At 51.8% G+C, this 22,614-nt stretch overlaps 1 protein-coding gene across 2 annotated transcripts in view; it reads left to right on the top strand.

Annotated features, from left to right (window-relative positions):
* The window catches only part of Dscaml1 (DS cell adhesion molecule like 1), a 334,350-nt gene that overhangs the window by 249,692 nt on the left and 62,044 nt on the right, over positions 1–22,614 (top strand). Inside the window, exons 7-11 of one of the 2 annotated variants that reach the window (XM_036192440.1) lie at positions 1,835–2,131; positions 3,710–3,982; positions 12,986–13,264; positions 13,657–13,776; positions 14,618–14,794. In XM_036192440.1, the coding sequence (XP_036048333.1) occupies positions 1,835–2,131; positions 3,710–3,982; positions 12,986–13,264; positions 13,657–13,776; positions 14,618–14,794 (1,146 nt within the window). The remainder of the gene's footprint in view (positions 1–1,834; positions 2,132–3,709; positions 3,983–12,985; positions 13,265–13,656; positions 13,777–14,617; positions 14,795–22,614) is intronic. The other variant, XM_036192441.1, reaches the window with a different exon arrangement.

Consider the following 22,614-nt stretch of genomic DNA (forward strand, 5'->3'; position numbering starts at 1 on the left):
ACACGGCACCTCTGTGTGTGCTTGTCCACACTTTGCACAGTACAAGGTGGTCAGCCAAAAACTAGCACCAAATCAAGCTTACACGCCACTTGCCCAGCCATGAACCCCAGAACCAGGCTGAGGCCACAGAGGAGACACATCTTGCTCATTAATGCAAAAGGGCCTTCAGGGGTGGCAGGAACCCCACCTTCCAACAAGTTTAGGTTTTAGTGTGTCCCCAGCTGATCCTTTCTACTACAAACACACACACACACACACACACACACACACACACACACACACACACCCACCACCACCACCACCACCACCACCACCACCACCACCAGCAAGCCAACACCACTTCTGTTTTAACAAAATGCCAACCTCAGGCCTGCAAGGATGGGTCTTCCATGGCAGCCACCAAACCTAAGACCTTGTGCCTCCCGCTACCCGCAGGGCTGTCTGTGCACAACAAGCCCCAATGCTTACTCAATCGCTCTTCCCAATAACCATGCCATCCCAGTGCAGGCTCCTTTGACATGGCTGTCCATCATCTCAGGGACCTCCCACTTAGGAGCACCCCACCAGCTAGCTCATCTTTGCACTTGGAGGGGCCAACCTTTTTGCCTTTGGTAGAGTTCTGGCACCTCGGAGGGTGATCCTGGAGAGCAGAGACATGGGAAATGAAGCTGGGAGTGGAAAGCAGGAAGGCGGGGCCAGCAGAGAGAGGGGAGAAAGGAGGAAAAGGAAGGGCCAAAACGACCACGTGACACTGTCATATCCTCCCAGGCCCAGGAAAGCATCAGGTTCTCCCCAGCTCTAGATAAGCATCTCTTCCATCCAGAGGTAGGGACAGGGCTGGCAGGCTGGCCAGGTCTCTGGTAAACATTGGCATTTTGATGTGTAACATTGAAGAATTTCAATAACACTATGACATCTGCCCTGCTATTTATTTCTTCTTATTTATTTATTTTAAGCATCTACTTTTATTATCTTATCTTTTACTTATTTGTTTGCTTGTTTGTTTATTTACTTATTTATTTTTTTTTGAGACAAGGTCTCACTATGTAGACCAGGCTGGCCTTGAACTGGTAGCAATCCTCCAGGCTCAGCCTCCTGAGGGCTGAAATTACCTGCATGCACTACTACTCCAGACATAGTTTTGGTTTTTTTTTTTTTATTTTTAATTGTCATACAATAAGCATACATATTTATAGGGTACCATGTACTTAACATCTTTTTAATCCCTGACACCAATCCTGTGGGGAAGGATGATCAGGGTGGTAATTCCACCCCCACATACCGAAGCAGGAAGGTGATACATGAAATTAATTGTCTCATCCTAGATTATGGGGTTAGCCAAGGCTTAAGGCTGGAACCAGACTCCCATCACCTCCGTTGTCTCTTGGAAACTTGCATTTTAAACCTCAAACTTAAGGTCTTTTGTTAATAGGGCTAAATGCCACTACTCCCCATCCTCGGCATGGTCAAGTACCAAAACTGTGCCTTCATGCACGATGCCTTCTGAGCCTTGCCATCTTTACTAATAACTAGAGGAGCATCTTGGATGTAGTAATTAATTTAATCTTCACCGTGTCCAGAAGAAGTGGGGTAATTGTCATCACTGTTATTCTTGTCACCCACCAATGACGCAACTTGCTCAAAGACGCGACACTTGCATCTCACTCCACAGTAGTGATTGCACCTCATGGGTTTGCCTATAGCACACAGGTGACGGCCTTTTGTCTTCATCCTGGCTGCCACTTTGCCTCCTCCCAGTCACTGGGTGGGTGGCCCGGGGGGATAGTCTTTCTGTGACTCGGTGACCCTGAAGGGGGCTCCTCGCTCCCTGCAGACGGCACGCCCCGAATCGTCTCATCCTTCAGCGAGAAGGTGGTCAACCCCGGGGAGCAGTTCTCACTGATGTGTGCTGCCAAGGGCGCCCCGCCCCCCACGGTCACCTGGGCCCTGGACGACGAGCCCATCGTGCGGGATGGAAGCCACCGCACCAACCAGTACACCATGTCCGACGGCACCACCATCAGCCACATGAACGTCACGGGCCCCCAGATCCGGGATGGGGGCGTGTACCGGTGCACAGCGCGGAACTCGGTGGGCAGTGCTGAATATCAGGCGCGAATAAACGTAAGAGGTGCCTGTCCACATTTAAATATCAGAATAGGCTTTTGAGTTCCTTTGCCATCTTTGTGGTCTCCATCATTCTGTGTGCTTCTTAATAACTGTCATTTGATTTTAGTGGAGGTTTCCCTCTCCCTCTCTCTCTCTCTCTCTCTCTCTCTCTCTCTCTCTCTCTCTCTCTCTCTGTCTATCTCTCTGTGACCGGCTCACCACAGTCTCATCAACCATTCTTGTGTGTGAGTGTGTGTCTGGTAGAGTCCACCCATTCTCTCCCCACTCCCTCCCCTCACTCCCACAATCTCACCTGCCCATCCTCCCCACCCCATCCCCCCATCCAATCGCTCTGGGCCCCCAGTGCTCTATGCACCTGCTAACACCTGCCAGCCCCCAGCAGGGTCTTGAAAGGACAAAGACAGACAGAAGCAGGACATACTCAACCTTAACAGAGCCAGCCTTGAAATGTTCCAGGAGATGTAGACAGTCAGGGGCCTGGAGAGCATGTTCTCTACTGTAAGGCTCAAGCCTTCCAGAGTAGAAGACTGAAATGGAGGCTGGAGTTGGGTGACTCCCAGAGATAGGCAGCCTGAAGGAGTAGGAGGAGGGTCCCCAAGGTGTCAGCCAAGCCCCTACCTCAGTTCTCCAAGTTAACATGGTAAGAGCCCTCTCCTCTGGTGCCCTACAGCCTTCTCAGTCTGACTGGTCCTCTCTGGACCCTACCAGTTACCTCTAACCCAAGGGCAAAAGGACAGGGAGCCTGATAGAAATGGACACCCATCCAGGCGTGCTAACAGTTGCCCTGAGGCAGGGACAGGGGTGGAAATGGAGATCATTCTAAACTCACCTATTCCAGCTCGCCCATCCCACATTACAAGTCTGAGGCCACCATTTGGCCAAGCCCCCATGTCCCTTTCTGAATTGGAACAGAAACAGAGCCACGGAGCCCTGGAAGACTCTACTTCTGTCCTCTGTAGTCCCGTCCCAGAGTTTCCCTACGCTCTTCAGTACTGTCCCTTCATGGTGACCTCTAAGCTTGATGCTACCTGCCAACCATCCCAGCTGAGGATACTCCCACCCCCAGCCAATGAGATCAGAACCCAAATTTGCAGCCCTTTCTCAGGTACCCACAATACAATTTCCCTGATTGGAAAAAACAACATGTGGGTTCATATGGCCAAGACCTTGGTGCTTTTTGGATAGTTTATTACTATATGGGAGGTTCTTTGGTGTATAAATGCAGTGTAAGCAATCCTGGTTTCTCCCTAAATAAGGATTCGCCTGGCCCAATTCTTGTGGTTCCCTGTTGAGGCTGTGAATCGGCCTCATCTAGTCCCATAAGGGACTAGATTCTTATGATAGGTATGTGTGGTGCACACCTGTTTATAACTATCTCACAATGACGACAATGGGTCCTGAGGGTCATACGGATGACCCCAACCCTGGCCTCTGCATTTAGCTGAGAAAGGCCTCTCAGTTTCTAGCCCCAGGGGAAGTCTCAGGGACCAAGTAAGAGAGAAGAGCCCCACCACAGAAGGGCACTGGCTCATGGCGCCACCTGCCCCTCCTCTCCACTTCCTCCCCCCACCCTCCCCAGGACCCCCCAGCATCCGGGCAATGAGGAACATCACAGCGGTCGCCGGGCGGGACACACTCATCAACTGCAGGGTCATTGGTTACCCCTACTACTCTATCAAGTGGTACAAGGATGCCCTGCTGCTCCCGGATAACCACCGCCAGGTGGTGTTTGAGAACGGGACTCTCAAGCTGACAGATGTGCAGAAGGGAATGGATGAGGGCGAGTACCTGTGCAGTGTCCTCATCCAGCCACAGCTTTCCATCAGCCAGAGCGTCCACGTGGCCGTCAAAGGTAGGTCCCTTCCCACCCGCAGCCAGCGCCCGCCTGCCTCCCAGGCTGCTGCTGCAGGTGTCCAACAGAAAGCAATCCCCAGTGAGCAGACGCCCAAGGAAGACCAAATGGGCTTGGCCTTTGGAAGAAAGTGGGGGGCATGGTGATGGATACAAGCCTAAAAGCTGCAGGGAATACCAGTGCTGATCCCAGGGGCTTGAATATTCAGCTGTAGACACAGGGAGGCAGCATGCTTTCTGGGCAGGGGTTCAGATAAGGGATGGTGGCCTGCACTGGGCAACTGAAGGAGCCACTAGGTACCTGGTAGGGCCACCCTGGAGAGCAGTAGCAAGAAGGCCAGGGTAGAGGAAGTGTACACTCACCACCCTGGCCCCATCCTGTGCCCAGAATGAACACCTCTAGCCTCTGTGGTGACATTGGAGAAAGACTATCTGCCAGTTCTCTGAGACCTGGAGCTCAGTCAGCAACCCACCCACAGCTTTCTTGTTCACCTGATGGGTGACTGGAGCAAGGGTCTGGGTGGGTGCTATGTGTCTGTGTTACCCTCCCAGAGGCCATCCCCTAAATCTACAGATACACTGATTTTAAAGGGACAATTGAGAAGCCACTAGTCTCTGCTTCCTTGGCTCTAGGATGGTGTAAGTAATGGAGTCCCAAATACATCCTTTGGGGTCTACAGGCATGGGGATTATCTAGAGAGTGCCTGGGATGAGGGACCTGTGGGTTCTAGGGACAGGGGAAGTGGATCCTGTTGGGCCTGACCAGGAAATACCAGAGAAGGATGCAGGCTGAGCTCCAGCCTCCACCTCAAGAACAGAGGCGACCTGTGGTGTTTAGAGGGCCACAGAAGACAGACAATACCCTTGAGACCAAGAAGGGGCCCCTGTCACTGGGGGGCTTCCCTTCTGATGGCATCTATCCCTCAGGGGAAACAGGGACAACTGGAAAGACCTCTTCCCCATATCCAGTAGAGAGGAGGCCCGGTGGGGGAGGGGAAATCAACCAGGAAGGGAAAGTTAGACAGAGACCAGGGTCTGGGGAAGCAAGAAAGGGCACAGGCCCAGGCCAAGAAGGCCCAACACATGGGGATTCCTTGGAGGTCTCAGACCTGGAGTCTTCCTGCTCTGGCACTGGACGATGCATTGCGTGTGCAAAGGTAAAGGGCTGTCTAGGAGAGAACGTGTTTGAGGGAACACATGCTGTATTTGATGGCGGCCCATGCACTTGTGATGCCCATGACCTCACGGATGGGAAGGCCCAGGGACCCGACATTCACAGTGAAAGGTGGAGGAAGCCCTCCTCCCTATCATCTGGATCACCCTGAGCAGTTCTCAGGGCTGGGTCAACAGGCATCCTGTGTACCCACCCTGCCACCTGTCACAGTACCAGACGGCACGTGTTTGTTGAACTGAATCTGAGACATAGTCTGGGTCGGAGTAACTTATGGGAAACCACACTGTGAGCTCCAAAAACCAGGGGGGGGGGGGGCTTTGTGGCTATCTCAGGCCCGAGAAAGAGAGCTGGGATACACATTAGCAGCGCCACCCCCCTGCTTCAGGCTGCAGCAATGCCAGGGTGTTCCCTACCTAATGTCCTTTCCGGGCAGCCCAGGGGCCCACAAGCCAGGACCACAACCCCATTCCACGCCTGGGCAAATGGACTTGGTAATGATGTGGCACAGCTCCACCCGCCCTGCTTCCACCTCACTGGGCATCACAGAAGCCTGTATCCATTTCTGTTACAAGCAATGGGCCGAGAGTGTTCAGTGTCAACATCACATATTAAAACATCTAACCTCTGCTCTGCTCCCTGAGCCCAATGCTCCAGCAAGCATTTGTCAGCTAAAAGAAAAAAAAAATAATAATAATAACAGGGCTCCAGCAAGCCTCAGAGTACTCGGAACATCCTGAAAGGTGCTCTCCGCTCATCAATTATTCAGCCCCATTCAGGGAGCGATCAGTCCTAATGAATTGAATCTGATGCATTCGGGCTCAGCAACTCACTGGGCCTGTAATAATAGTACAGAGAGTAACAATGTCTCCCACGCCAAGGAGAGGGGGGGAGACTGTATGCACATGTGACTCGTGTGTGTGTGTGTGTGTGTGTGTGTGTGTGTGTGTGTGTGTGTGTGTGTGTCTGGGTGTCTGGGTGTATGTGTGTATGTGTCTGTATTGTGTGTGTGTCTGTGTGTCTGTCTGCCTGTCTGTCTGTATCTGTATTGTATGTGCCTGTGTATCTCTCTGTCCATGTCTGTTTATCTGCGCCTGTATTGTGTCTGTTTGTGTCTACATCTGTATGTCTATTTGTGTGCATCTGAGTGTGTCTGTGTGTATATCTGTATGTGTGTGTCTGTGTGCGACACCGGCTTGTGTGCAAACCTTCCTGCTCTTCCTCCTCAGGGTCTGAAAAAAACACCAATATGCAGCCGTAGAAGGGGTAAGGGCCCCTGTTTCCTCTCTAGACCAGACACTCACGTAAAGGCCTGGAAGCCAGTTCCCCCACCACTCTGAAAGCTTGGCTCCTCCACCCCCACCCTCTCAGCTCAGCTCCCCCACCTCATTAGAATGCACTTTTGCAGAAGAGCCCATCAAAGCTGATTATGATCACGCTGCTTGATTAGCGGCTGTGCTCTTCCAAGAGCTCCCCAAGGAGGGGGGAGAGGGAGGCGCCCCTGGGCATGGCAAGGGGCCCTGACTCCAGGGAGGAAGGAGTGGGTGCAGGGGTAACATTCCAAACCCCATGGCTACTACTGGACATTGGAAAGTGCATCATGTTGGAGGATCGGATTGGGACAGAGTGCAGGAAAAGTGTAGGTAGAGTGAGACAGGCACGGGAAGCCTACAATAGTATGTCGAGTCCCCTCCCCAACCCCCGCTTCTCTGTGGGGCCAAGACTGGTGGACCAGGTGCAGCCAAACCCACAATGCTTTGTGAGCTGGAAAAATAACTGCTGACTCCGGTCCTTCTGGGGACTGCTTGTCTGCTAATGAAATTTTCAATCAGTGAGCCAAGATCAGAACATACCCGACATGCACACACGCATGTGTGCAGAGATGTGTGGTGTGCACACATGTGTACAAACTACACGCACAATCAAGTGTCAAAAGTAGCAGACTAGCCCACTCATTCTGGGACAGATTCATGTACATGCATGTGAACACTTACGTGTCCACAAATGCTTCCTCCTGCAAGACAACATTCCTGACCAATTAAAGGCAGCTCTGGGTGGTTATATGAAACTTTGCTTCAGAGCTCCTGTCGAAGCACAGCAGGGCAGGAGAGGCAGAAGATAGAGGGGGATGAGGATGCTCTAAGGAATTCCTGGGCTTGGCACGTGCAGCACTGAATGGCGGGAAGAACCAGTCTGTGGGGAGGCAGCACTTGTCTCCCGGCTACTGGAAAAATCCTTGGCAGGATGCTAAGAGGAGTGAGCGCACACAGAGCCAACCTAGACTTGGTGACTTTGGGGACCTCTGTACCTGGAAAGCAAGGTGTCACAAAAGGGTCTCCAGGGCCTGCAATTGGGGCCCCTTGTCATGATTCCATGGAGAAATACCTCCATCCCCACATCTGAGCCTCCAAGAGCCCCTACAGCTAGAGTGAGGGCATGAGGCACTCTGACTGGACTGAGGACTGAGTCCCCATGGAGAGCAAGCTGGCAGAAGAGGGGACTCGCCCCCACACAGACACTCATATCCTCAAATGCTCCCACCCCAGACCCACACACATATGTCCCTATCTAGTCAGTGCATAGCTTCGGCCATAACTGAAAGGGGCTCCTGTGGGGAGCCCTCGCCCACTCCCATGAGTGGCGATTCTGTGATCTAAAGACATAAGCTAACCCACCTGCTGGAATGCCTGCTATTGGTAGAGGTGATTTGAAAGGCGCCCCGCAGAGATCCACAGGCCGGGGGCACCACAGGCTCCACAGGAGGGGAATCGCCTGTTCTGCCATGACAACCTCTAGGAAATGGTCTGCTTGCAGCCAAGTTTCCTTGGGAACACAGAGCAAGCAACCTCCTTCAGGGACACACAGGGCTGGTGATGGTGGTGGTGGAGGTGATGAGGATGGAGAAGCATCAGCAGCAAGTTTCTTCCCTCAGTGACTGGCTGGCTGTGCACCTACTATGTTCCTGGTACTGTTTCTGTTTCACCACCACAGTTGTGTTCAAAACACACAGAATCCCCACCCTCCAGGAACTTGTATCTTAGGGATTAAACAGCCGGTGTGTACAATGTGTAATATTAAACCTAAATCAGAACTGAAGAGAAGCGTGCCAAGAGGGAGGGACCTCGTGGTCAGGGAACGTCTTCCCAAGAAGGGATGGTTGGGGTAAAAACTGAAGTAAACGGTGCTTACTTTAAAAATAATTAGATTTGTTGCAACCCAAAACTCAGGGTCACATTTGTGAAATTAATTGGCCCACCTCCACCATTGTGTGTGTGTGTGTGTGTGTGTGTGTGTGTGTGTGTGTGTGTGTGTGTGTGTTGTATAACTCTTATATGTGTGGACACATGTGCTGTGCACATGTGTGGAGGCTGGAAGAGGACATTAGGTGTCCTGCTCTGCCACTCCCTACCTTATTCCCTGCAACAGGACCTCTTGCTGAACCTGCAGCTAAGCTCATGATCACAAGCCCCAGTGATCTTCCTGTCTCTGCCCACACAGCACTGGGGTTGTAGACAGGCGCCACCACACAGGACTCCCCACCCCCACTCCCATAGTTACTGAGCTCCTATCTCAAACTTCATGTTTGTGTGGCGAGCACTCTTAACCATCTCTCCAGGCCTGAAACCCCTCCGTTTTTCAGAGGAAGACGCCAAGGCTCAGAGGCAGAGGCCAGGTGATTGTGACAGGCCACTTGCCCATGGTCACTTAAGGGAGCAACAGAGTCTGGAATTCAGTTGTCCTGGCCCCAGACATAGGTCTTTCCTGTGTCCATGCTGTGTGGACAGAGAGGCTCTGACTTCCTACAGGGCCCACTCTGCTAGCAGATGCAGTAAATAAAAGCCTCGGCCTCAAAGACAGATGATAAGAGACCCCATAAAGCATTTATGGGCTGAGCTGGTGGTCAGCACCGCGTGACACTTCCAAACAAGTGTCTATAAAGGCTTTATGGCGGCCAGATGCTGCACGGACCGCCACAGTTGCTGCGTCTTTGTAGACACTCTGGCCTCTGCCTCTGCACTGGGATGGTACCTTGCTCCAGGAAAGGAGTTTCCCCTGGCTATGTGAAACTCCAGGCCAGCTACTGCAGAAGTGTAGGGACACAGGGCACAAGCTTGGAGCTGCAGTCAACACTGATAAAAGCAGGTAGTCAGAGACCCCAACTCCTGAAAAATCGGTTCCCCAATTGGGGGAGGGATGGTACACAGCATCTGACCCTGAGCTTAAAGAAGACGTGCCTAAATGATGGGTCTTTCTTTCCAGGAATCTAGAGCCTAAAAAAAAAAATCATGTATTCTTACCAAATATCCTACCACTGCTGAGAATCTCCTGGCCCACAGCACTCACCTTGGGATTAACCAGCCTACACAGCAGCCAGGAACCCTGGTTTTTCCTCTCCCCGAGGCCATCTCTGGGGAGCTGCAGAGTCTCCCCCAACACCACCTCCAACAGCTCTGGTCCTTCTGTCATCTGCAGAGGGGCTGTGGGACTTTTCCTTGGCAGAAGTAAACAAATATCTGCTCACCCCAGGTGGGGCACTAACAGACCAAAGAAATTAATGCACTCAAGTCTAGCTCAGTGAAGCAGTGGTTTATTGAGATTATCTACAGGAACACCCGCATCAGGGAAGATGCACCCATGAAGCTCTGCGGGAGGGGTCCACTCGGCCCGGCAACCGCTGGCTGCTTTTATCACCTTGGGGAGGGCCTCGTGAATCTCCTAAGTTTCATGAGCTTCCCTGCTTTTATGAGTGTCTGTCTGTCCTTCCTCTGGGAGGGCTCTTTCAATTTAGAGTGAACAGCCATACACAAGTAGGTGAGGGAGTTTCCACCACAGCGGCATGACAGAACTTGATGGTGGCTATGGGTTGGGGAGCATCTGCTGTGCTGGACCTCTGAGGAGTTGTCTGCTCATATATCACATAGGACGTCAAGGAGTCCTGGGCCATCCTACCCAAATAACTAACCCCCAGCATGGGTGCTGGCTACTGCTTTGTGACCTCTCAAGTGACCTTCTGCACCCCTCCACTGACTAGAAAGGAATGGCAGTCCTCAGTGGCCTCTGCCCTTTGGCTCAGCCAGGTCCCCTTCCCTCATCTTGCGTATTATTTTGTAAGCATGTGTGTCAACTCAAATGTCCAGGGCTCCCAAAGCTGTGGTCACCCCCAGAGGACACTGCCTCTGCTGAGTCCTGTGTCTGTGTCCAAGAGGGTGCTGGCCCAGGAATCATGAAGGAAGGTGTCTAACCTCTCCCAAGGCTCTCTGTCTAAAACTCAGGCAGGTTTCTGCCTTCCTCATCCACACAGTGGCAATGCCTTCACAGGACAGACATTTCATAAATATTACATGAATTGGCTAGTTAATGAATTAACCTGCCTTAGTAACTAGCACCACTCTCCAAATCTATCCTTACTGAGAGAGACAGTCTCCCCTGCTGAGCAAAAGCTCCTCCCCCAACTGTCACTGGCTCTGTCTTCCTGCTCTGTTTCCCCTGGAAATGGGCTCAGGCTACCCATGCCTTGGCCAGGTGTCTTATTCTCCAGCCCCTGAAGTGTTGCTGATATCACAAACCCTGCTCACAGTCCAGAGGTTCCTCAACCTCAAGAGCTGGGTTAGTGCTATAGCAGAAAAGACCTGGCCCTGGGAAGGACCCAGGAAAAGCTCCAGACATGCTCACACAACAGCAGCACCTGGAGAGAAGTTGAGGTTCCTCTTACTCTACTTGGGCCCTCATTCTATGTCTACGCCACCCCTGGTTCACCACACAGGAGAACCCAAGAGGTCACCCTGAGAAGTGATATCCAGACATCCACTTATTTACATATCTGATGAGTGTTTATTGGGCACCTACAATCTTTACCCCATATATACTCCTGTTACACAAGTCCTAGGTCCAAGCCTCAGGGATATGGTAGCAGTCAGGTCTGCACTGGATTTTTGAAGCAATTGTATCAAAAAACTCAAAGGCTTAGAGGCCTAGGTGTGACCAACACACACACACACACACACACACACACACACACACACACACACACACACAATTCTCTCTCTCTCTCTCTCTCTCTCTCTCTCACACACACACACACACACACACACACACACACACACACACACACACGAGGGGGTTCACAGTGACGTAAAAGGAGACCAATCTCTCTGGGAAGTCTCAATAAAGGGCATTGGACCATTGTTAGAGCCTAAGTGTCAGAGAAATTTATATAGAGATGCCCATGGCCCAGCTAACCTCCCTCAGGACCAGGAGCAATGTCCCACCACAGGGGTCTAGGACCTGGCCAAAATCAAGGCAGGTCTGGAATCAGATGGATGAAAGCTGGCTGGTGGATGGGGAGCTCATAGCAGTGAATAATGGCATGCTAGGCATGCTCCCCAAGCAAGGCTCAGGAATGGAAAGTCATGATGATAGACCCCCACCCCCAGCTGGAGTGGAGGGCAAGGTAGGGTGGCATTAGAAGGCCAGCTGAGGCCCCTGGTGAGGCTCACAGAAGCAGTACCCTCTCCTAACTGCCATGTCCTCCAAACCAACAGCTCTTGGTCAAGAAATACCACCACCCTGCCCCACCCGGCCAAGGATCCAGAGGGCTTTCTATGTACACATCTGGCTGCTTCCTCTGAACCCTGCAAGTCTGTGGCTCTGCAAGGCCTGTCTGTGCCCAGTGCTGTGGCTGTGGCTCTGGGTGGACCTGTGGTGGAATAACATCACTGGCTTCCAAAGGGGGGGTGGGCTGGAGCCTGGGAGTAGGCTGGAGACTGTGGGCAGCCTTGTAATTTAATTATTCGACTGCAGAAAGGAGACCTCATCTACCCATGCTCATCCTTGTTAAGCTAATTGTCTGTCTCCTTCACTCTCCTCTCCCCCCACGAGCTGGGGAAGTTGCTGCCGCCTAATTGAGTTATCATAAAGATAATGGCTGATGTTCTCGCCAGTGCTGAGAGAGGAGGATCCATCTCACAGCGACTTGGGCTGCAGACAGGCCCCACCATCACCACCACCACCCCAGGGGCTGAGATGAGGGCTGCTGGGTGCAGAGAGTTCTACCCAAGGGGTCTACCTACTCATGTGGCCACCTGATAGATAACAGACCCCGTTTTCAATTTGAGTATGCTTTGGGAGACAAAAGGGCCTGCCCTGTGAACATTTGTAGTTTCTCTCAAGAGGTAGCTATGCTGCTTAGTGAAAAGAACCTTGACCTGGAGAGCAGATAGATCAGGTTTCAAGTCACCTCCCATAACCTATCTCCATACAGCTCTTCTGAACCTCAGTCTTTCCATCTGTAAAATGGGACCATCAAGCTCCAGGTCCATGGCTGGTAGAAGGATTCAGTGAGATACCTATGCATATGTAAAGTTTCTACATGCTGATGGCCATGGGGAGGGGCAAGTTGATGAGAAGACCTAGTTTGGAGACACCTGTTTTAGGCAAGTGGTCATGGAGAGGGAAGGGAGAGAATCTACATTGGTCTTCCTCACCTCTCCCTATAGCCCTCATCTCTATCTATCCCAGGCCCCCAAAAGGCTGAGAGATGGATGCCAAGATAAGAATTTGTACACAAGCTAAGCAGTGGGTTAGAAAGCACATGAGTCAAAATCAAGGACCAATCTGAGAGTTGAGCAGGTTAAGACAGAGACTGGGAGCCCTGGCCTAGGTAGGCAGGCGGACAAGAGCCAGGGCACCAGGACGTACCCAGGAGAATTGCATTCAGAAGAGAAAAAGTTCCAGGCCTGCCCCAGGGTCAGTGCAAGCTAGACCCCCTCAGGTAGGACAGCTGACCAGGGTGGGCAAGTGGCACTTGACCATAACATCCCCTTGTCCCTCCAGTGCCCCCTCTGATTCAGCCCTTCGAGTTCCCACCTGCCTCCATTGGCCAGCTGCTCTACATCCCCTGTGTGGTGTCCTCGGGGGACATGCCCATCCGCATCACCTGGAGAAAGGACGGACAGGTGATCATCTCAGGCTCGGGCGTGACCATTGAGAGCAAGGAATTCATGAGCTCTCTGCAGATCTCCAGCGTCTCCCTCAAGCACAATGGCAACTATACATGCATCGCCAGCAATGCAGCAGCCACCGTGAGCAGGGAGCGCCAGCTCATCGTGCGTGGTGAGCGGGTCAGGCCAGCCCCTGGAAGGGGTCGGGGACCAAGAGCGTCGTTCAAGAGCTCTAGTTGGAATTACAGGCTCTTGGCATACTGGTTCTGGCTGGGTTCTTAAAGACAGAGAGACCCCAGCCTCTTACATTCAGGCCTGCAATGGAGGGCACCCTCACTTGGTCAGCCATGGGCACAGGCAGGTTTGGGACTTGGGACTCTGAGCTCCCATTGCGGTATTTGCAGGAGCCCTCAATCTTTTCTTGATTTTCTTGGTCTGTCTGCTCCCAACGTTGTAATAACCCAAGAAGAGCTGGCATCTGCTAGAAGAGGCCCCCCTGACTTAGGGAACCCAGCAAAGACTGACAGCCGCCTCTCTTTCTCCCTGCTTCCTTTCTTCCCACAGTGCCCCCTCGATTTGTGGTGCAGCCCAACAACCAGGATGGCATCTATGGCAAAGCTGGTGTGCTCAACTGCTCGGTAGATGGCTACCCACCACCCAAGGTCATGTGGAAACACGCCAAAGGTAAGCAGACAGTGTCTGTGAGAGGAGCAGGGGAGGACCAGGCTCTGATCTCTGCCCCAAGAGGAGTAGTGAACTCTGAGCTTAGGGAACCCCTGCATCCAATGTTCTAGAAGTCATCCTCAGCCACACCAGGCTGAGGGACAACATGATGCTGAGTCTGAATTTGCTGTTTGCCTTTTGTGATACTGAGGATCAAACCAAGGGCCCCATGCATGATGGGCAAGCCCTCCACCACTGAGCTACATCCACAGCCCCCAAAGTTCCTCTTGTTTCTACCACTGACCTCCTGCATCTCTAAAGTTAGTTTGTATTGCTTTCCCCACCCTGCCCCGCCCACCCTAGGGTCCTATCTAGTCTGAGACCTTGGTCCTCTCCCAGCCACATCACAAGGAGACATGTGGTATCCGCCTAGATGCCACATGATAGACTGTGTCCATAGCTGATGTTGGGATGGGAGGGGTACCCAAGAGCCCTGTGGAAGACAGCTGGCCTCTTCCCAGGCTTGACTGCATGTGGCCAGGGAACTGTCATATGAGAACTCCATCTTCTCCTGGCCTATTACCAAGTCGACCAAATATGGTGTTCTCTTTATTCCAGCAAGTTCAGCGACAAGGTGGGCTCTGCCTGAGGTACTGCCCCAACCATTTCTGTGCCTCAGAGCCAGGTCCAGGCCAAGGGTGTTTCATGTGGTGCAGTAAGAGCTGTGTGGTGCCAGTACTGTGGGATGATGTAAATCTGCTGTGAAATGACCCCAGATGGGCCAGAGGACTTTATCAGGCCTTTCCTAAGGTACCAGGTTGCACCTACTCCCAGTACCCCTCTAACTGCTGTCTCCTTCCAGGGAGCGGGAACCCCCAGCAATATCACCCAGTGCCCCTCACCGGCCGCATGCAGATCCTGCCCAACAGCTCCCTGTTGATTCGCCACGTCCTGGAAGAGGACATCGGCTACTACCTCTGCCAGGCCAGCAACGGTGTGGGCACCGACATCAGCAAGGCCATGTTCCTCACCGTCAAGAGTGAGTCCTGTCCCCACTCCAGCCCTGCCAAGGCTCACCAAGGCCGGTCTTGGCTCTCCCCATATTTATTCCTGCTCTTCTGTCCAGAAAGAGCAAGGTTGCTCAGAGGTGAGCTTGGGAGCCTCCCTGAGGCGTGTCCAAAACAAAGGCACTCTCCAACCAGTCTCAAATCAAGGATGTGGCAGGTCCTGATAGCTATCCAGTAATTACTCAGATGGTTATCAGTTAGCGATTCTATCTCAAAACCTAAATCAAACGACCTCTTTCCACTACTTAGTGTGCACTCTGCTGTGTGCAGCCTGTTGACAGACTCAAAGGGAAGATGCCTATACACCATGGAGGCTGGAACACTGGGTTCCCAGGCCAGGTCTATCTAATGTCTGTGACCTAGGGAAGTTCATTTTGTCTCTCATGATCTAGTCTTCCCTCTTACCCTAAAGGCTCACTCCCATTTCACAAGCCTTATACAACTCTTTTGAACAACACAGGAACTGAGGGTGAGTGGAAGTGCTTAGAGCAGCGTAACTCTATAACTCTAACTCATCAGGGAATGGCTTCTGAATTCCCTAGCCTGAGCCACCTTGGTGGCTCTGGAAGCCACTGCTCATCGGCTGTCTCTGGGTTCTGTTAAGCACCACAGCAGCCACCAAAGCTGGATGAGCTTCACCCCTATACAGGCTTAGGACCCTTTGTCATGGATCCCCGAGAACCACAGGACAAGTGTTTCTGTGGTCCTGGGTCAGGAAATAGACATTGGAGGGTGGAGATGACAACTTAAATTTTGGTGTCAACAGCCAAATGTGATTCTGGGGGCTCTGATGTCTCTAGTATGTAACTTCCATAAGCACATATGTCTTCATTAAACCACATTTTCCCTATCTACAAAGATGATATAACGGCCCAGGGCTCTGTCTGTGTCCAGCCCTTCATGTATGTCAGGCAGCCAGTGTGGCCCTGATTGAGCACAGATGCGGCCACCAGTGGTGTTCCTTCCAGTGTCCCTCTAGGGTAGCTGCAGAGAGCTGAAAGGCCTGTGTGCAGTCCACGCTGCACCTCCTGAGAGCTCCCTCCACAAACAACCCTGGGCCTTTATCCACACAGGGAAGCCCTGCCAGGAGACCCATGCTGAGGGAGCCCCACCCCCCAGCCCCCACAGAATCCCCGTGCTAGGAGCAGCCTCCGTCCCTCGGTCAAAAGGCACTCTGTCCTTAATAAAGCCAGGCCATCAATCTACATCCCTCAGCCAGGGAGAACCACAAGGGAAGAGCAACTCCCCTGGACCTGTCCTTGCCAGTTCACCACTGACAGTCTCCTCACTGTCCAAGGAAGGCCCAGCCCTCGGCAGCACTGGAGTCCACTGTGCCAGTGAGGCTGCTGCTCTGGGGCATGTGGATCCCCACAGATATGAGGGGACACAGCAGCAAAGGGCACAGTGGTTGGAAAGTAGAGAGTGTGGGAGGAGACCTGGCTCGTGGCAAGTTTGGACTTGAGATGGGTCACCTCACTTCTGGGGACTGTGTTGACTGTGCCAGCCCAAAGAATCGAGGAAGCAGTTCTGGGGTATTAGGTGGTTCTCTCTCTCCTCTCCGCCACCCACCCCCTCTGTGTGTGTGTGTGTGTGTGTGTGTGTGTGTGTGTGTGTGTGTGAGAGAGAGAGAGAGAGAGAGAGAGAGAGAGAGAGAGAGAGAGAGGGAGAGAGAGAGAGAGAGAGAGAGAGGGAGAGAGAGAGAGGGAGAGAGAGAGAGGGAGAGAGAGAGAGAGAGGGAGAGAGAGAGAGGGAGAGAGGAGAGAGAGAGAGAGAGAGGGAGAGAGAGAGAGAGGGAGAGAGAGAGAGGGAGAGAGAGAGAGGGAGAGAGAGGGAGAGAGAGAGAGGAGAGGAGGAGAGAGAGAGGGAGAGAGAGAGAGGGAGAGAGAGAGAGGGAGAGAGAGAGAGAGGGAGGGAGAGAGGGGGGGGGGATTAACCCTCCTAGGGAATTATGGGATTTCCCTCATCAGTCTCAGAACAGAATGCGGCTGTTTCCCTCCCTCCCCCCCCCCCCCTTGTCCTAATATAGGCTGTCTGTCTTCCAGGCAGCCCCTCACCCCAGCAAAGCCCGCACACACACACACATATACTCCCCTCTCTCACAAGCACCCCAGGGTCACACTTTCCCATTCCCTCTGCTCCAGGCCCTCTCTCCCTGTCCCCTGTCCCTTTCAGACACGGTGGCTCAGCCCTTCGCAGCAAGTTCCTTCGCTGTGCTCACATTCACACGGTCCCTCTTAGACAACAAGTTCTTTGTGCCATTCCTCACACATCCGCTACTTCCCTTTCCATCCTGGCCTGCCTCTCCCCAACAGCCCTCCGGCTACTCCAAAGCTGGTGGAAGGAAGGCGTGGACAGAACCAGGGATGTTTGAGGCCCAGCAGCCCAAATAAGCCCCTAAGGTACCTGGCTGCTGGAAGATGCTCCTGTGACACAGTTGGGGTGGAGCGTCCATGTACCTGATGGTCTCTGGAACATCAGTTCTCCTTCTACTGCTTCCACACCGGCATGATGCTCCAGGTTACCCATCAACAGCCACTCGAGACCCCGTCTCTCCTCCCTGTTGTGTTCTACCTGCTCCGACCATTCCTCCTCCACCTTCTCCCCTCTCCTCTGGCCACTATTGAAAGGAAAGAGGGAGGTAGGAAGGACCTTCACAATCTGTACACACACACACACACACACACACACACACACACACACACACACGCACACACGCGCGCGCACACAGAGTTTACCAATAAGATGGCTGGAGGAAGCCCAGTCACATCTTAGTCCATTCTAAATGCCCATGTCACCAGCACCCTCCCTGACCCACTTTCAGAGGCAGGCACCCAAAGCCCATGCCAAGGCTCTCCTTGGTGTCTCCCACTTTAAGGAAATATTTGACTTGATTCAGCTCCATGGTATCAGATCTAAGCCTTCAGAGGGCTAGCAGACCTTTGTGCCCACTGTCCCCATGCAGAAGAAAGAAATTGTATCAGACCTTTTGGCTGGGCCTTGCTGAGAAGACATTCACATTACTGATTGGACAGTGCCAACAGGTGGTAGGTGCTCCACGACCAGGAGAGTAGAGTAGACATTGCTGAGTTCAAATCCCAGCTCTGCACACTTGAGAGGTATGAGATAGCAGATAGCGACCTCTGTGAGCCTGTGTCCTCCTCTATAAGCTAACAGATATAACATAGAAGGCCTCTGACGTCACAATTTTCAATTTTTACCATGAGGCAAAAGTAGTACCCAGTCAGTAACTATACCCAAAAATTCAAACTTTGCCCCTTTTGCAAGCTAATAATATTATGGTCTAGAATCCTTTCCCAATGCTAGGCAACAGGAGTGACAGCTCCCACTTAGCCACATGGTCAAGAAGGCAAACCAGAGACACACAAGTCTACTGTGCACTGAGGTAGAAAGTTTATAGAACAGCTCTTATGCCATAGCACACTGCATCATCTTCTCCTCCCCCCACCCCTCCGTGCCCCCAGACACAGTAGGTTCAGTGTACTCAACATTTTAACTTACAATGCTTTCAACTTACCATAGGTTCCTCAAGGGGTCACCCTCTTATGAGTCAGGGGCCATATGTGCTTTCCCTCACTAGCGAGGTTTTAATGAGACCATGCACCCACAGCGATTTATGCAGTGCTTGACACAGGGTACACATCTGATCATTGTTAGCAACTGCTGGTTTAGGGGTTAGAAATGCCATGAGGAGAGAGACCAGAGCTCCTGTTCTCCAGACGGTTAAATGGCAGATGTGTAGATAGATGATAGACGAGTAAGAGGGGATTTCTGAGAATTGGACCATATAATAATGGGGCCTGTGAAGTCCCACAAGCAGGCATCTGTAAACAGACCCTGGGGTGCTGGTAGCATGGCTCAGTCAAGATCAGAGGACTCAGAAACAGAGAATCCAGAGTGGTGTGACTGTCCAAGGCTAGACCAGGGAGCCGGAGCTCTGGTGTCCAAGGACAATAGAAAAAGAGTGTCCCTGCTCTAAGAGGGGGAACTTAGTGTCCTCTGCTTTATTGGTCATCTGGGTTCCCATCTGACTGGACAGCACTCACATGAGAGTGGACCTTACTAACTCATATATCATTTCCCCTGTGAGAACTCACAGGCACCTAGATACTCTGTCAGGTCCCTGGGGATTCCACAACACAGTCCAGCTGACACCTGAAACCATCCAGCCCAGCTAGAGAACTTAGGGTTTGGGGACTTGTCCAAGTCCTTGGGCATCCTAGAAGAGAAGTCCTGAGTGGCCTCTACTTGTCTTTGACCCCCAAGTCTTAATATGAAGACGGTCTTGCATCCCTGAGTCCAGTCCAGCCCCTTCACATATGTCTCTTTCTGGGCCTCTCCCCACTGGGAGAAATGGTAACAGTTCCTTTCCACAGAACCTGAGACAGTGGATCAGGGTCATTGGCTCACATAGCCATAGACTGTCAGCCACCCCTTCCTCCTCTAGGTCACGGTTTCCTCACCCAAAAATAAGAAAATCCAGCCCTTAGCTGAGCCCTGCCGCCTCTAGCCCAGCAAGCTGTGGTTCCAGCAGCCTGTGGCATCTTCTTGGAGCACCAGGCTGTTGCCTCCCAGGACTTATTGAAAATAAACATAAATAGCAGAAGAAAATACCATGTCCACAGGGCTACCTTTAATCTCCTTTTTAAATTAAAAAAAAAAAAAAAGAAAGAGAAATAGAGAGAGAAAGAATATGACCAAGAGGAGGAGGCAATTCCTACTCCACCTGACATACAGGGGAAAATAAATCATCTTCAAAGAGAATTCTTCAGTGAGAGGCAGGTACAAAGCCAAGCTGCTTTGTTGAGGGGTGGAGGGGACTAGCTGCCATCATCTCATAGTAGCCCTCCAAGGACTCTGCTGTCCCCCATCTTTATTAGACAGTTGCTCTTCCTGCCCTAGGTTCCCTCTACCTATCCGAAGGCTCCCATGACTGGGCCACAGACAAAGCCCATGGCCAATTAAACCCAGAAGGGCTCTTTGTTTGGTTTGAGTTTTGATTTGTTTGTTTAGCAAAATGTCAGGCCAATTAAAGTGAGCTCCAAGGGCCCTCAGCTCCCACACACCTGCATTGCAGGAAGGCAGATGGAAGGAACTGGACCCTAAAGGAGGTGGGTGGATAGAGGAGCCAGCCTTACCCAAAGAAGCCCTGAGCTGCAGTAGATTGGCTTACCTTCTGTAGCTGACCACTGGTACTGAGGTCAAGATGCTACTGTTAGGAAGCACAGTCAATTCTATGTTCCATGATCTAGGAAAGTTCAAATTTGCCCAATGAAAACAACTCTTATCAGATGGAAGGGGTGTCTCCTTGAACCACCAGGAGAGAAATCAATGAACCAAAGGAAATGGCCATCCAGAGACCACAAACCCTGTCTTGACCATACTTCTGGTATAGACTCATATGCTCCATGCTGTCCAATGCTTTTATTTCATTTATTTTATTTTTATTTTATGTGTATGGGTATTTTGCCTATGTGAATGTCTGTGTATCACTTGTGTGCCTGATACACACAGAGGCCAGAAGAGGATGTTGGATCTACTCAAGTTACAGACAATTGTGAGCCACAATGTGGGTGCTGGACATTGAACCCAGATCCTCTAAAAGACCAGCTAGTGCTCTTAACCATTGAGCCATCTTGCTGATCCCCCAGTGCCTCTTCTTAAAGTCTCTCCTCCCTTGCTTGGGCCCTCGACCTGAATGAATCATTTGCAGTTCATGGAGATGATGCCAGGACACACATATTGGGATGTCACACACATGCTGCTCCTTTGGGAACAGATGGTAAACTGGGACACCGAGTGGTCTGGCAACAGGGTGGCCGGGGTTCTCCTGTTTATTTCCTGGTGGTGGGGCCTGACTCTTCTTCACTATCTCTGAGATACTTAGAATCCAAAGTTCATCTGTCTTTGCTGTGTATGAATTGCAACCCTGGCACCTAGCACAGACCAGACCTCTGCCCACTCTAGCACTCTGTGCTGGGTCTGATCAAGCTAGCATCACAGGTAGCCTCCCAGACTTTTCCCTTGGCCCTATGAGCTCCTGAGAAGCTGAGGGAGCAGGGCAGACCCTCTATTGGATCTGCAAGCAGTGGGAAGAAGAGGCAGAAAAGTGAATGGTGGGCAGGACTCAGGGCCACCACCGACACTTACAAACACAGTTGTGAAATTTGGGGGCTGTTATTGACTCTTTCTCCTCTTAGGTAATGGCCATTGGTCAGCCTCACTGCCCTGTCTCAGGGCAGCCTGCGCCAAACCATGGAGTCTCCTCTGCAGGCAAGGGTAGAGGACTCCCTGGATGCTGATGAGAGAGGGAGGGAGTGATGATTTCCATGGTGATGATTAGCCAGTGGCCTCTCTGGCCTTATTGATTTCCAGACTTCATAGAGTAAGAAGCAACATGGTGTTTTGCGCTTCATCAAGCAGAAGCAAGGACAGGATGTAACTTCCTTTCACCCCTAGGCCTTCTTTACAGATGAGCAGGGAGTCGGCAAGCAAAGCTCCCAGGAGTCTGCAGCCTCCAAAGACCCTGGGAAGACAAAAGAAGCACCCAGAGATCAGAAAGGGCCTGACCAGGAGACCTGGCCTGGGCAAACTGAAACTTAGGAGATCACCACCATTCACTTTCTCTCACCTCCCCCCAAGCAGGAATAAATGGGTCCCAGAGAGACCCAGGTCAGGTTCCCGGTCCTGCCCTTCAGAAACAATAGAGTGAATGTTTCAGGGAGGGTGGGAAAGATATATCTCTCAACCAACAAAATGTAAGACCGCTGACTGACCTTATGACACCAATAGGGTCATTGGAACATAAGCAATCTGTGTCACATCCCCAGACCTAGCCCCCTAGGGGACCTGGTGCAAAGATCAGCCTCCATCCCAGCCCACTCCTCTGGTCACCATAGGAACCCAGGTCCTTGCAGACAGGGGAGGTTTTGCTGAAGAGAAGAGATGTGTCCTGCTCATTCACCTCCATTCCCTGTCTGTCTCCAGGTACCTCATCTGGACCACTCACTCCTCAGAGGTGGGGACAGGTGGCATATTATCACTCCCCTATCTCTGAAGTTCCTATGACCACACTGAAGAGTTTCCAAATGGGCCCCAGCTCTAAGGGGTCACTCAGGGCAGCTCAGATGAGATCCAGGCATCCTGTACATAGGGCTATAGGGTTCTATGTGGAAGGTAAAGAGATGCATAAAAGCAGGCAGAGAGCTGAGAAGCACCTCTAACCTTCGTCCCAGGTAAGGAGCCCAGTCATGATGAAAGCCCCTCTGAGTGAATGCACCGTTACATCAGGCAAGCCATAGGCATGTACTCGCTGAGCAGCCCATCATCCAACATGGTGCCAAGGTCTGTGCATTTACCTGCTTTCTGTTGCTAGCAATGTAATATACAGGCTGGCTAACTCTTAGAGAAAAGGAGTTTATTTAGACTGCCAAACCTAGAGGCCCAAGACAGGGTGTGGCATGTGAGAAACAGAGAGCTTGTGCAAATGTGTGCCTGTGTGTGTAGCCCTCCTGCTTAAAACTCCATCAGAATTCAATCAGCGGCCCTGCTTACCCTGGTGATGTATTCAGGATCACCTCAGAGCCCATCTATAGATGCCACAGTCAAAATCAAATTCCTGCCCTCCTGACAACCACTGTGGGAATTCGGTTTCAACACATGAATCCCAGAGACACACTCCAACTGTACCCAAACCTCGGCAGTCTTCGAGATGAAAGGCGAGGCTAAGTCTCCATCCCAGACTCTAGGAATTACAGACTGCTTAGAGAACTGC

The sequence above is a fragment of the Onychomys torridus genome, chromosome 7 (assembly GCF_903995425.1).
Source record: "Onychomys torridus chromosome 7, mOncTor1.1, whole genome shotgun sequence".
NCBI lineage: Eukaryota > Metazoa > Chordata > Mammalia > Rodentia > Cricetidae > Onychomys > Onychomys torridus.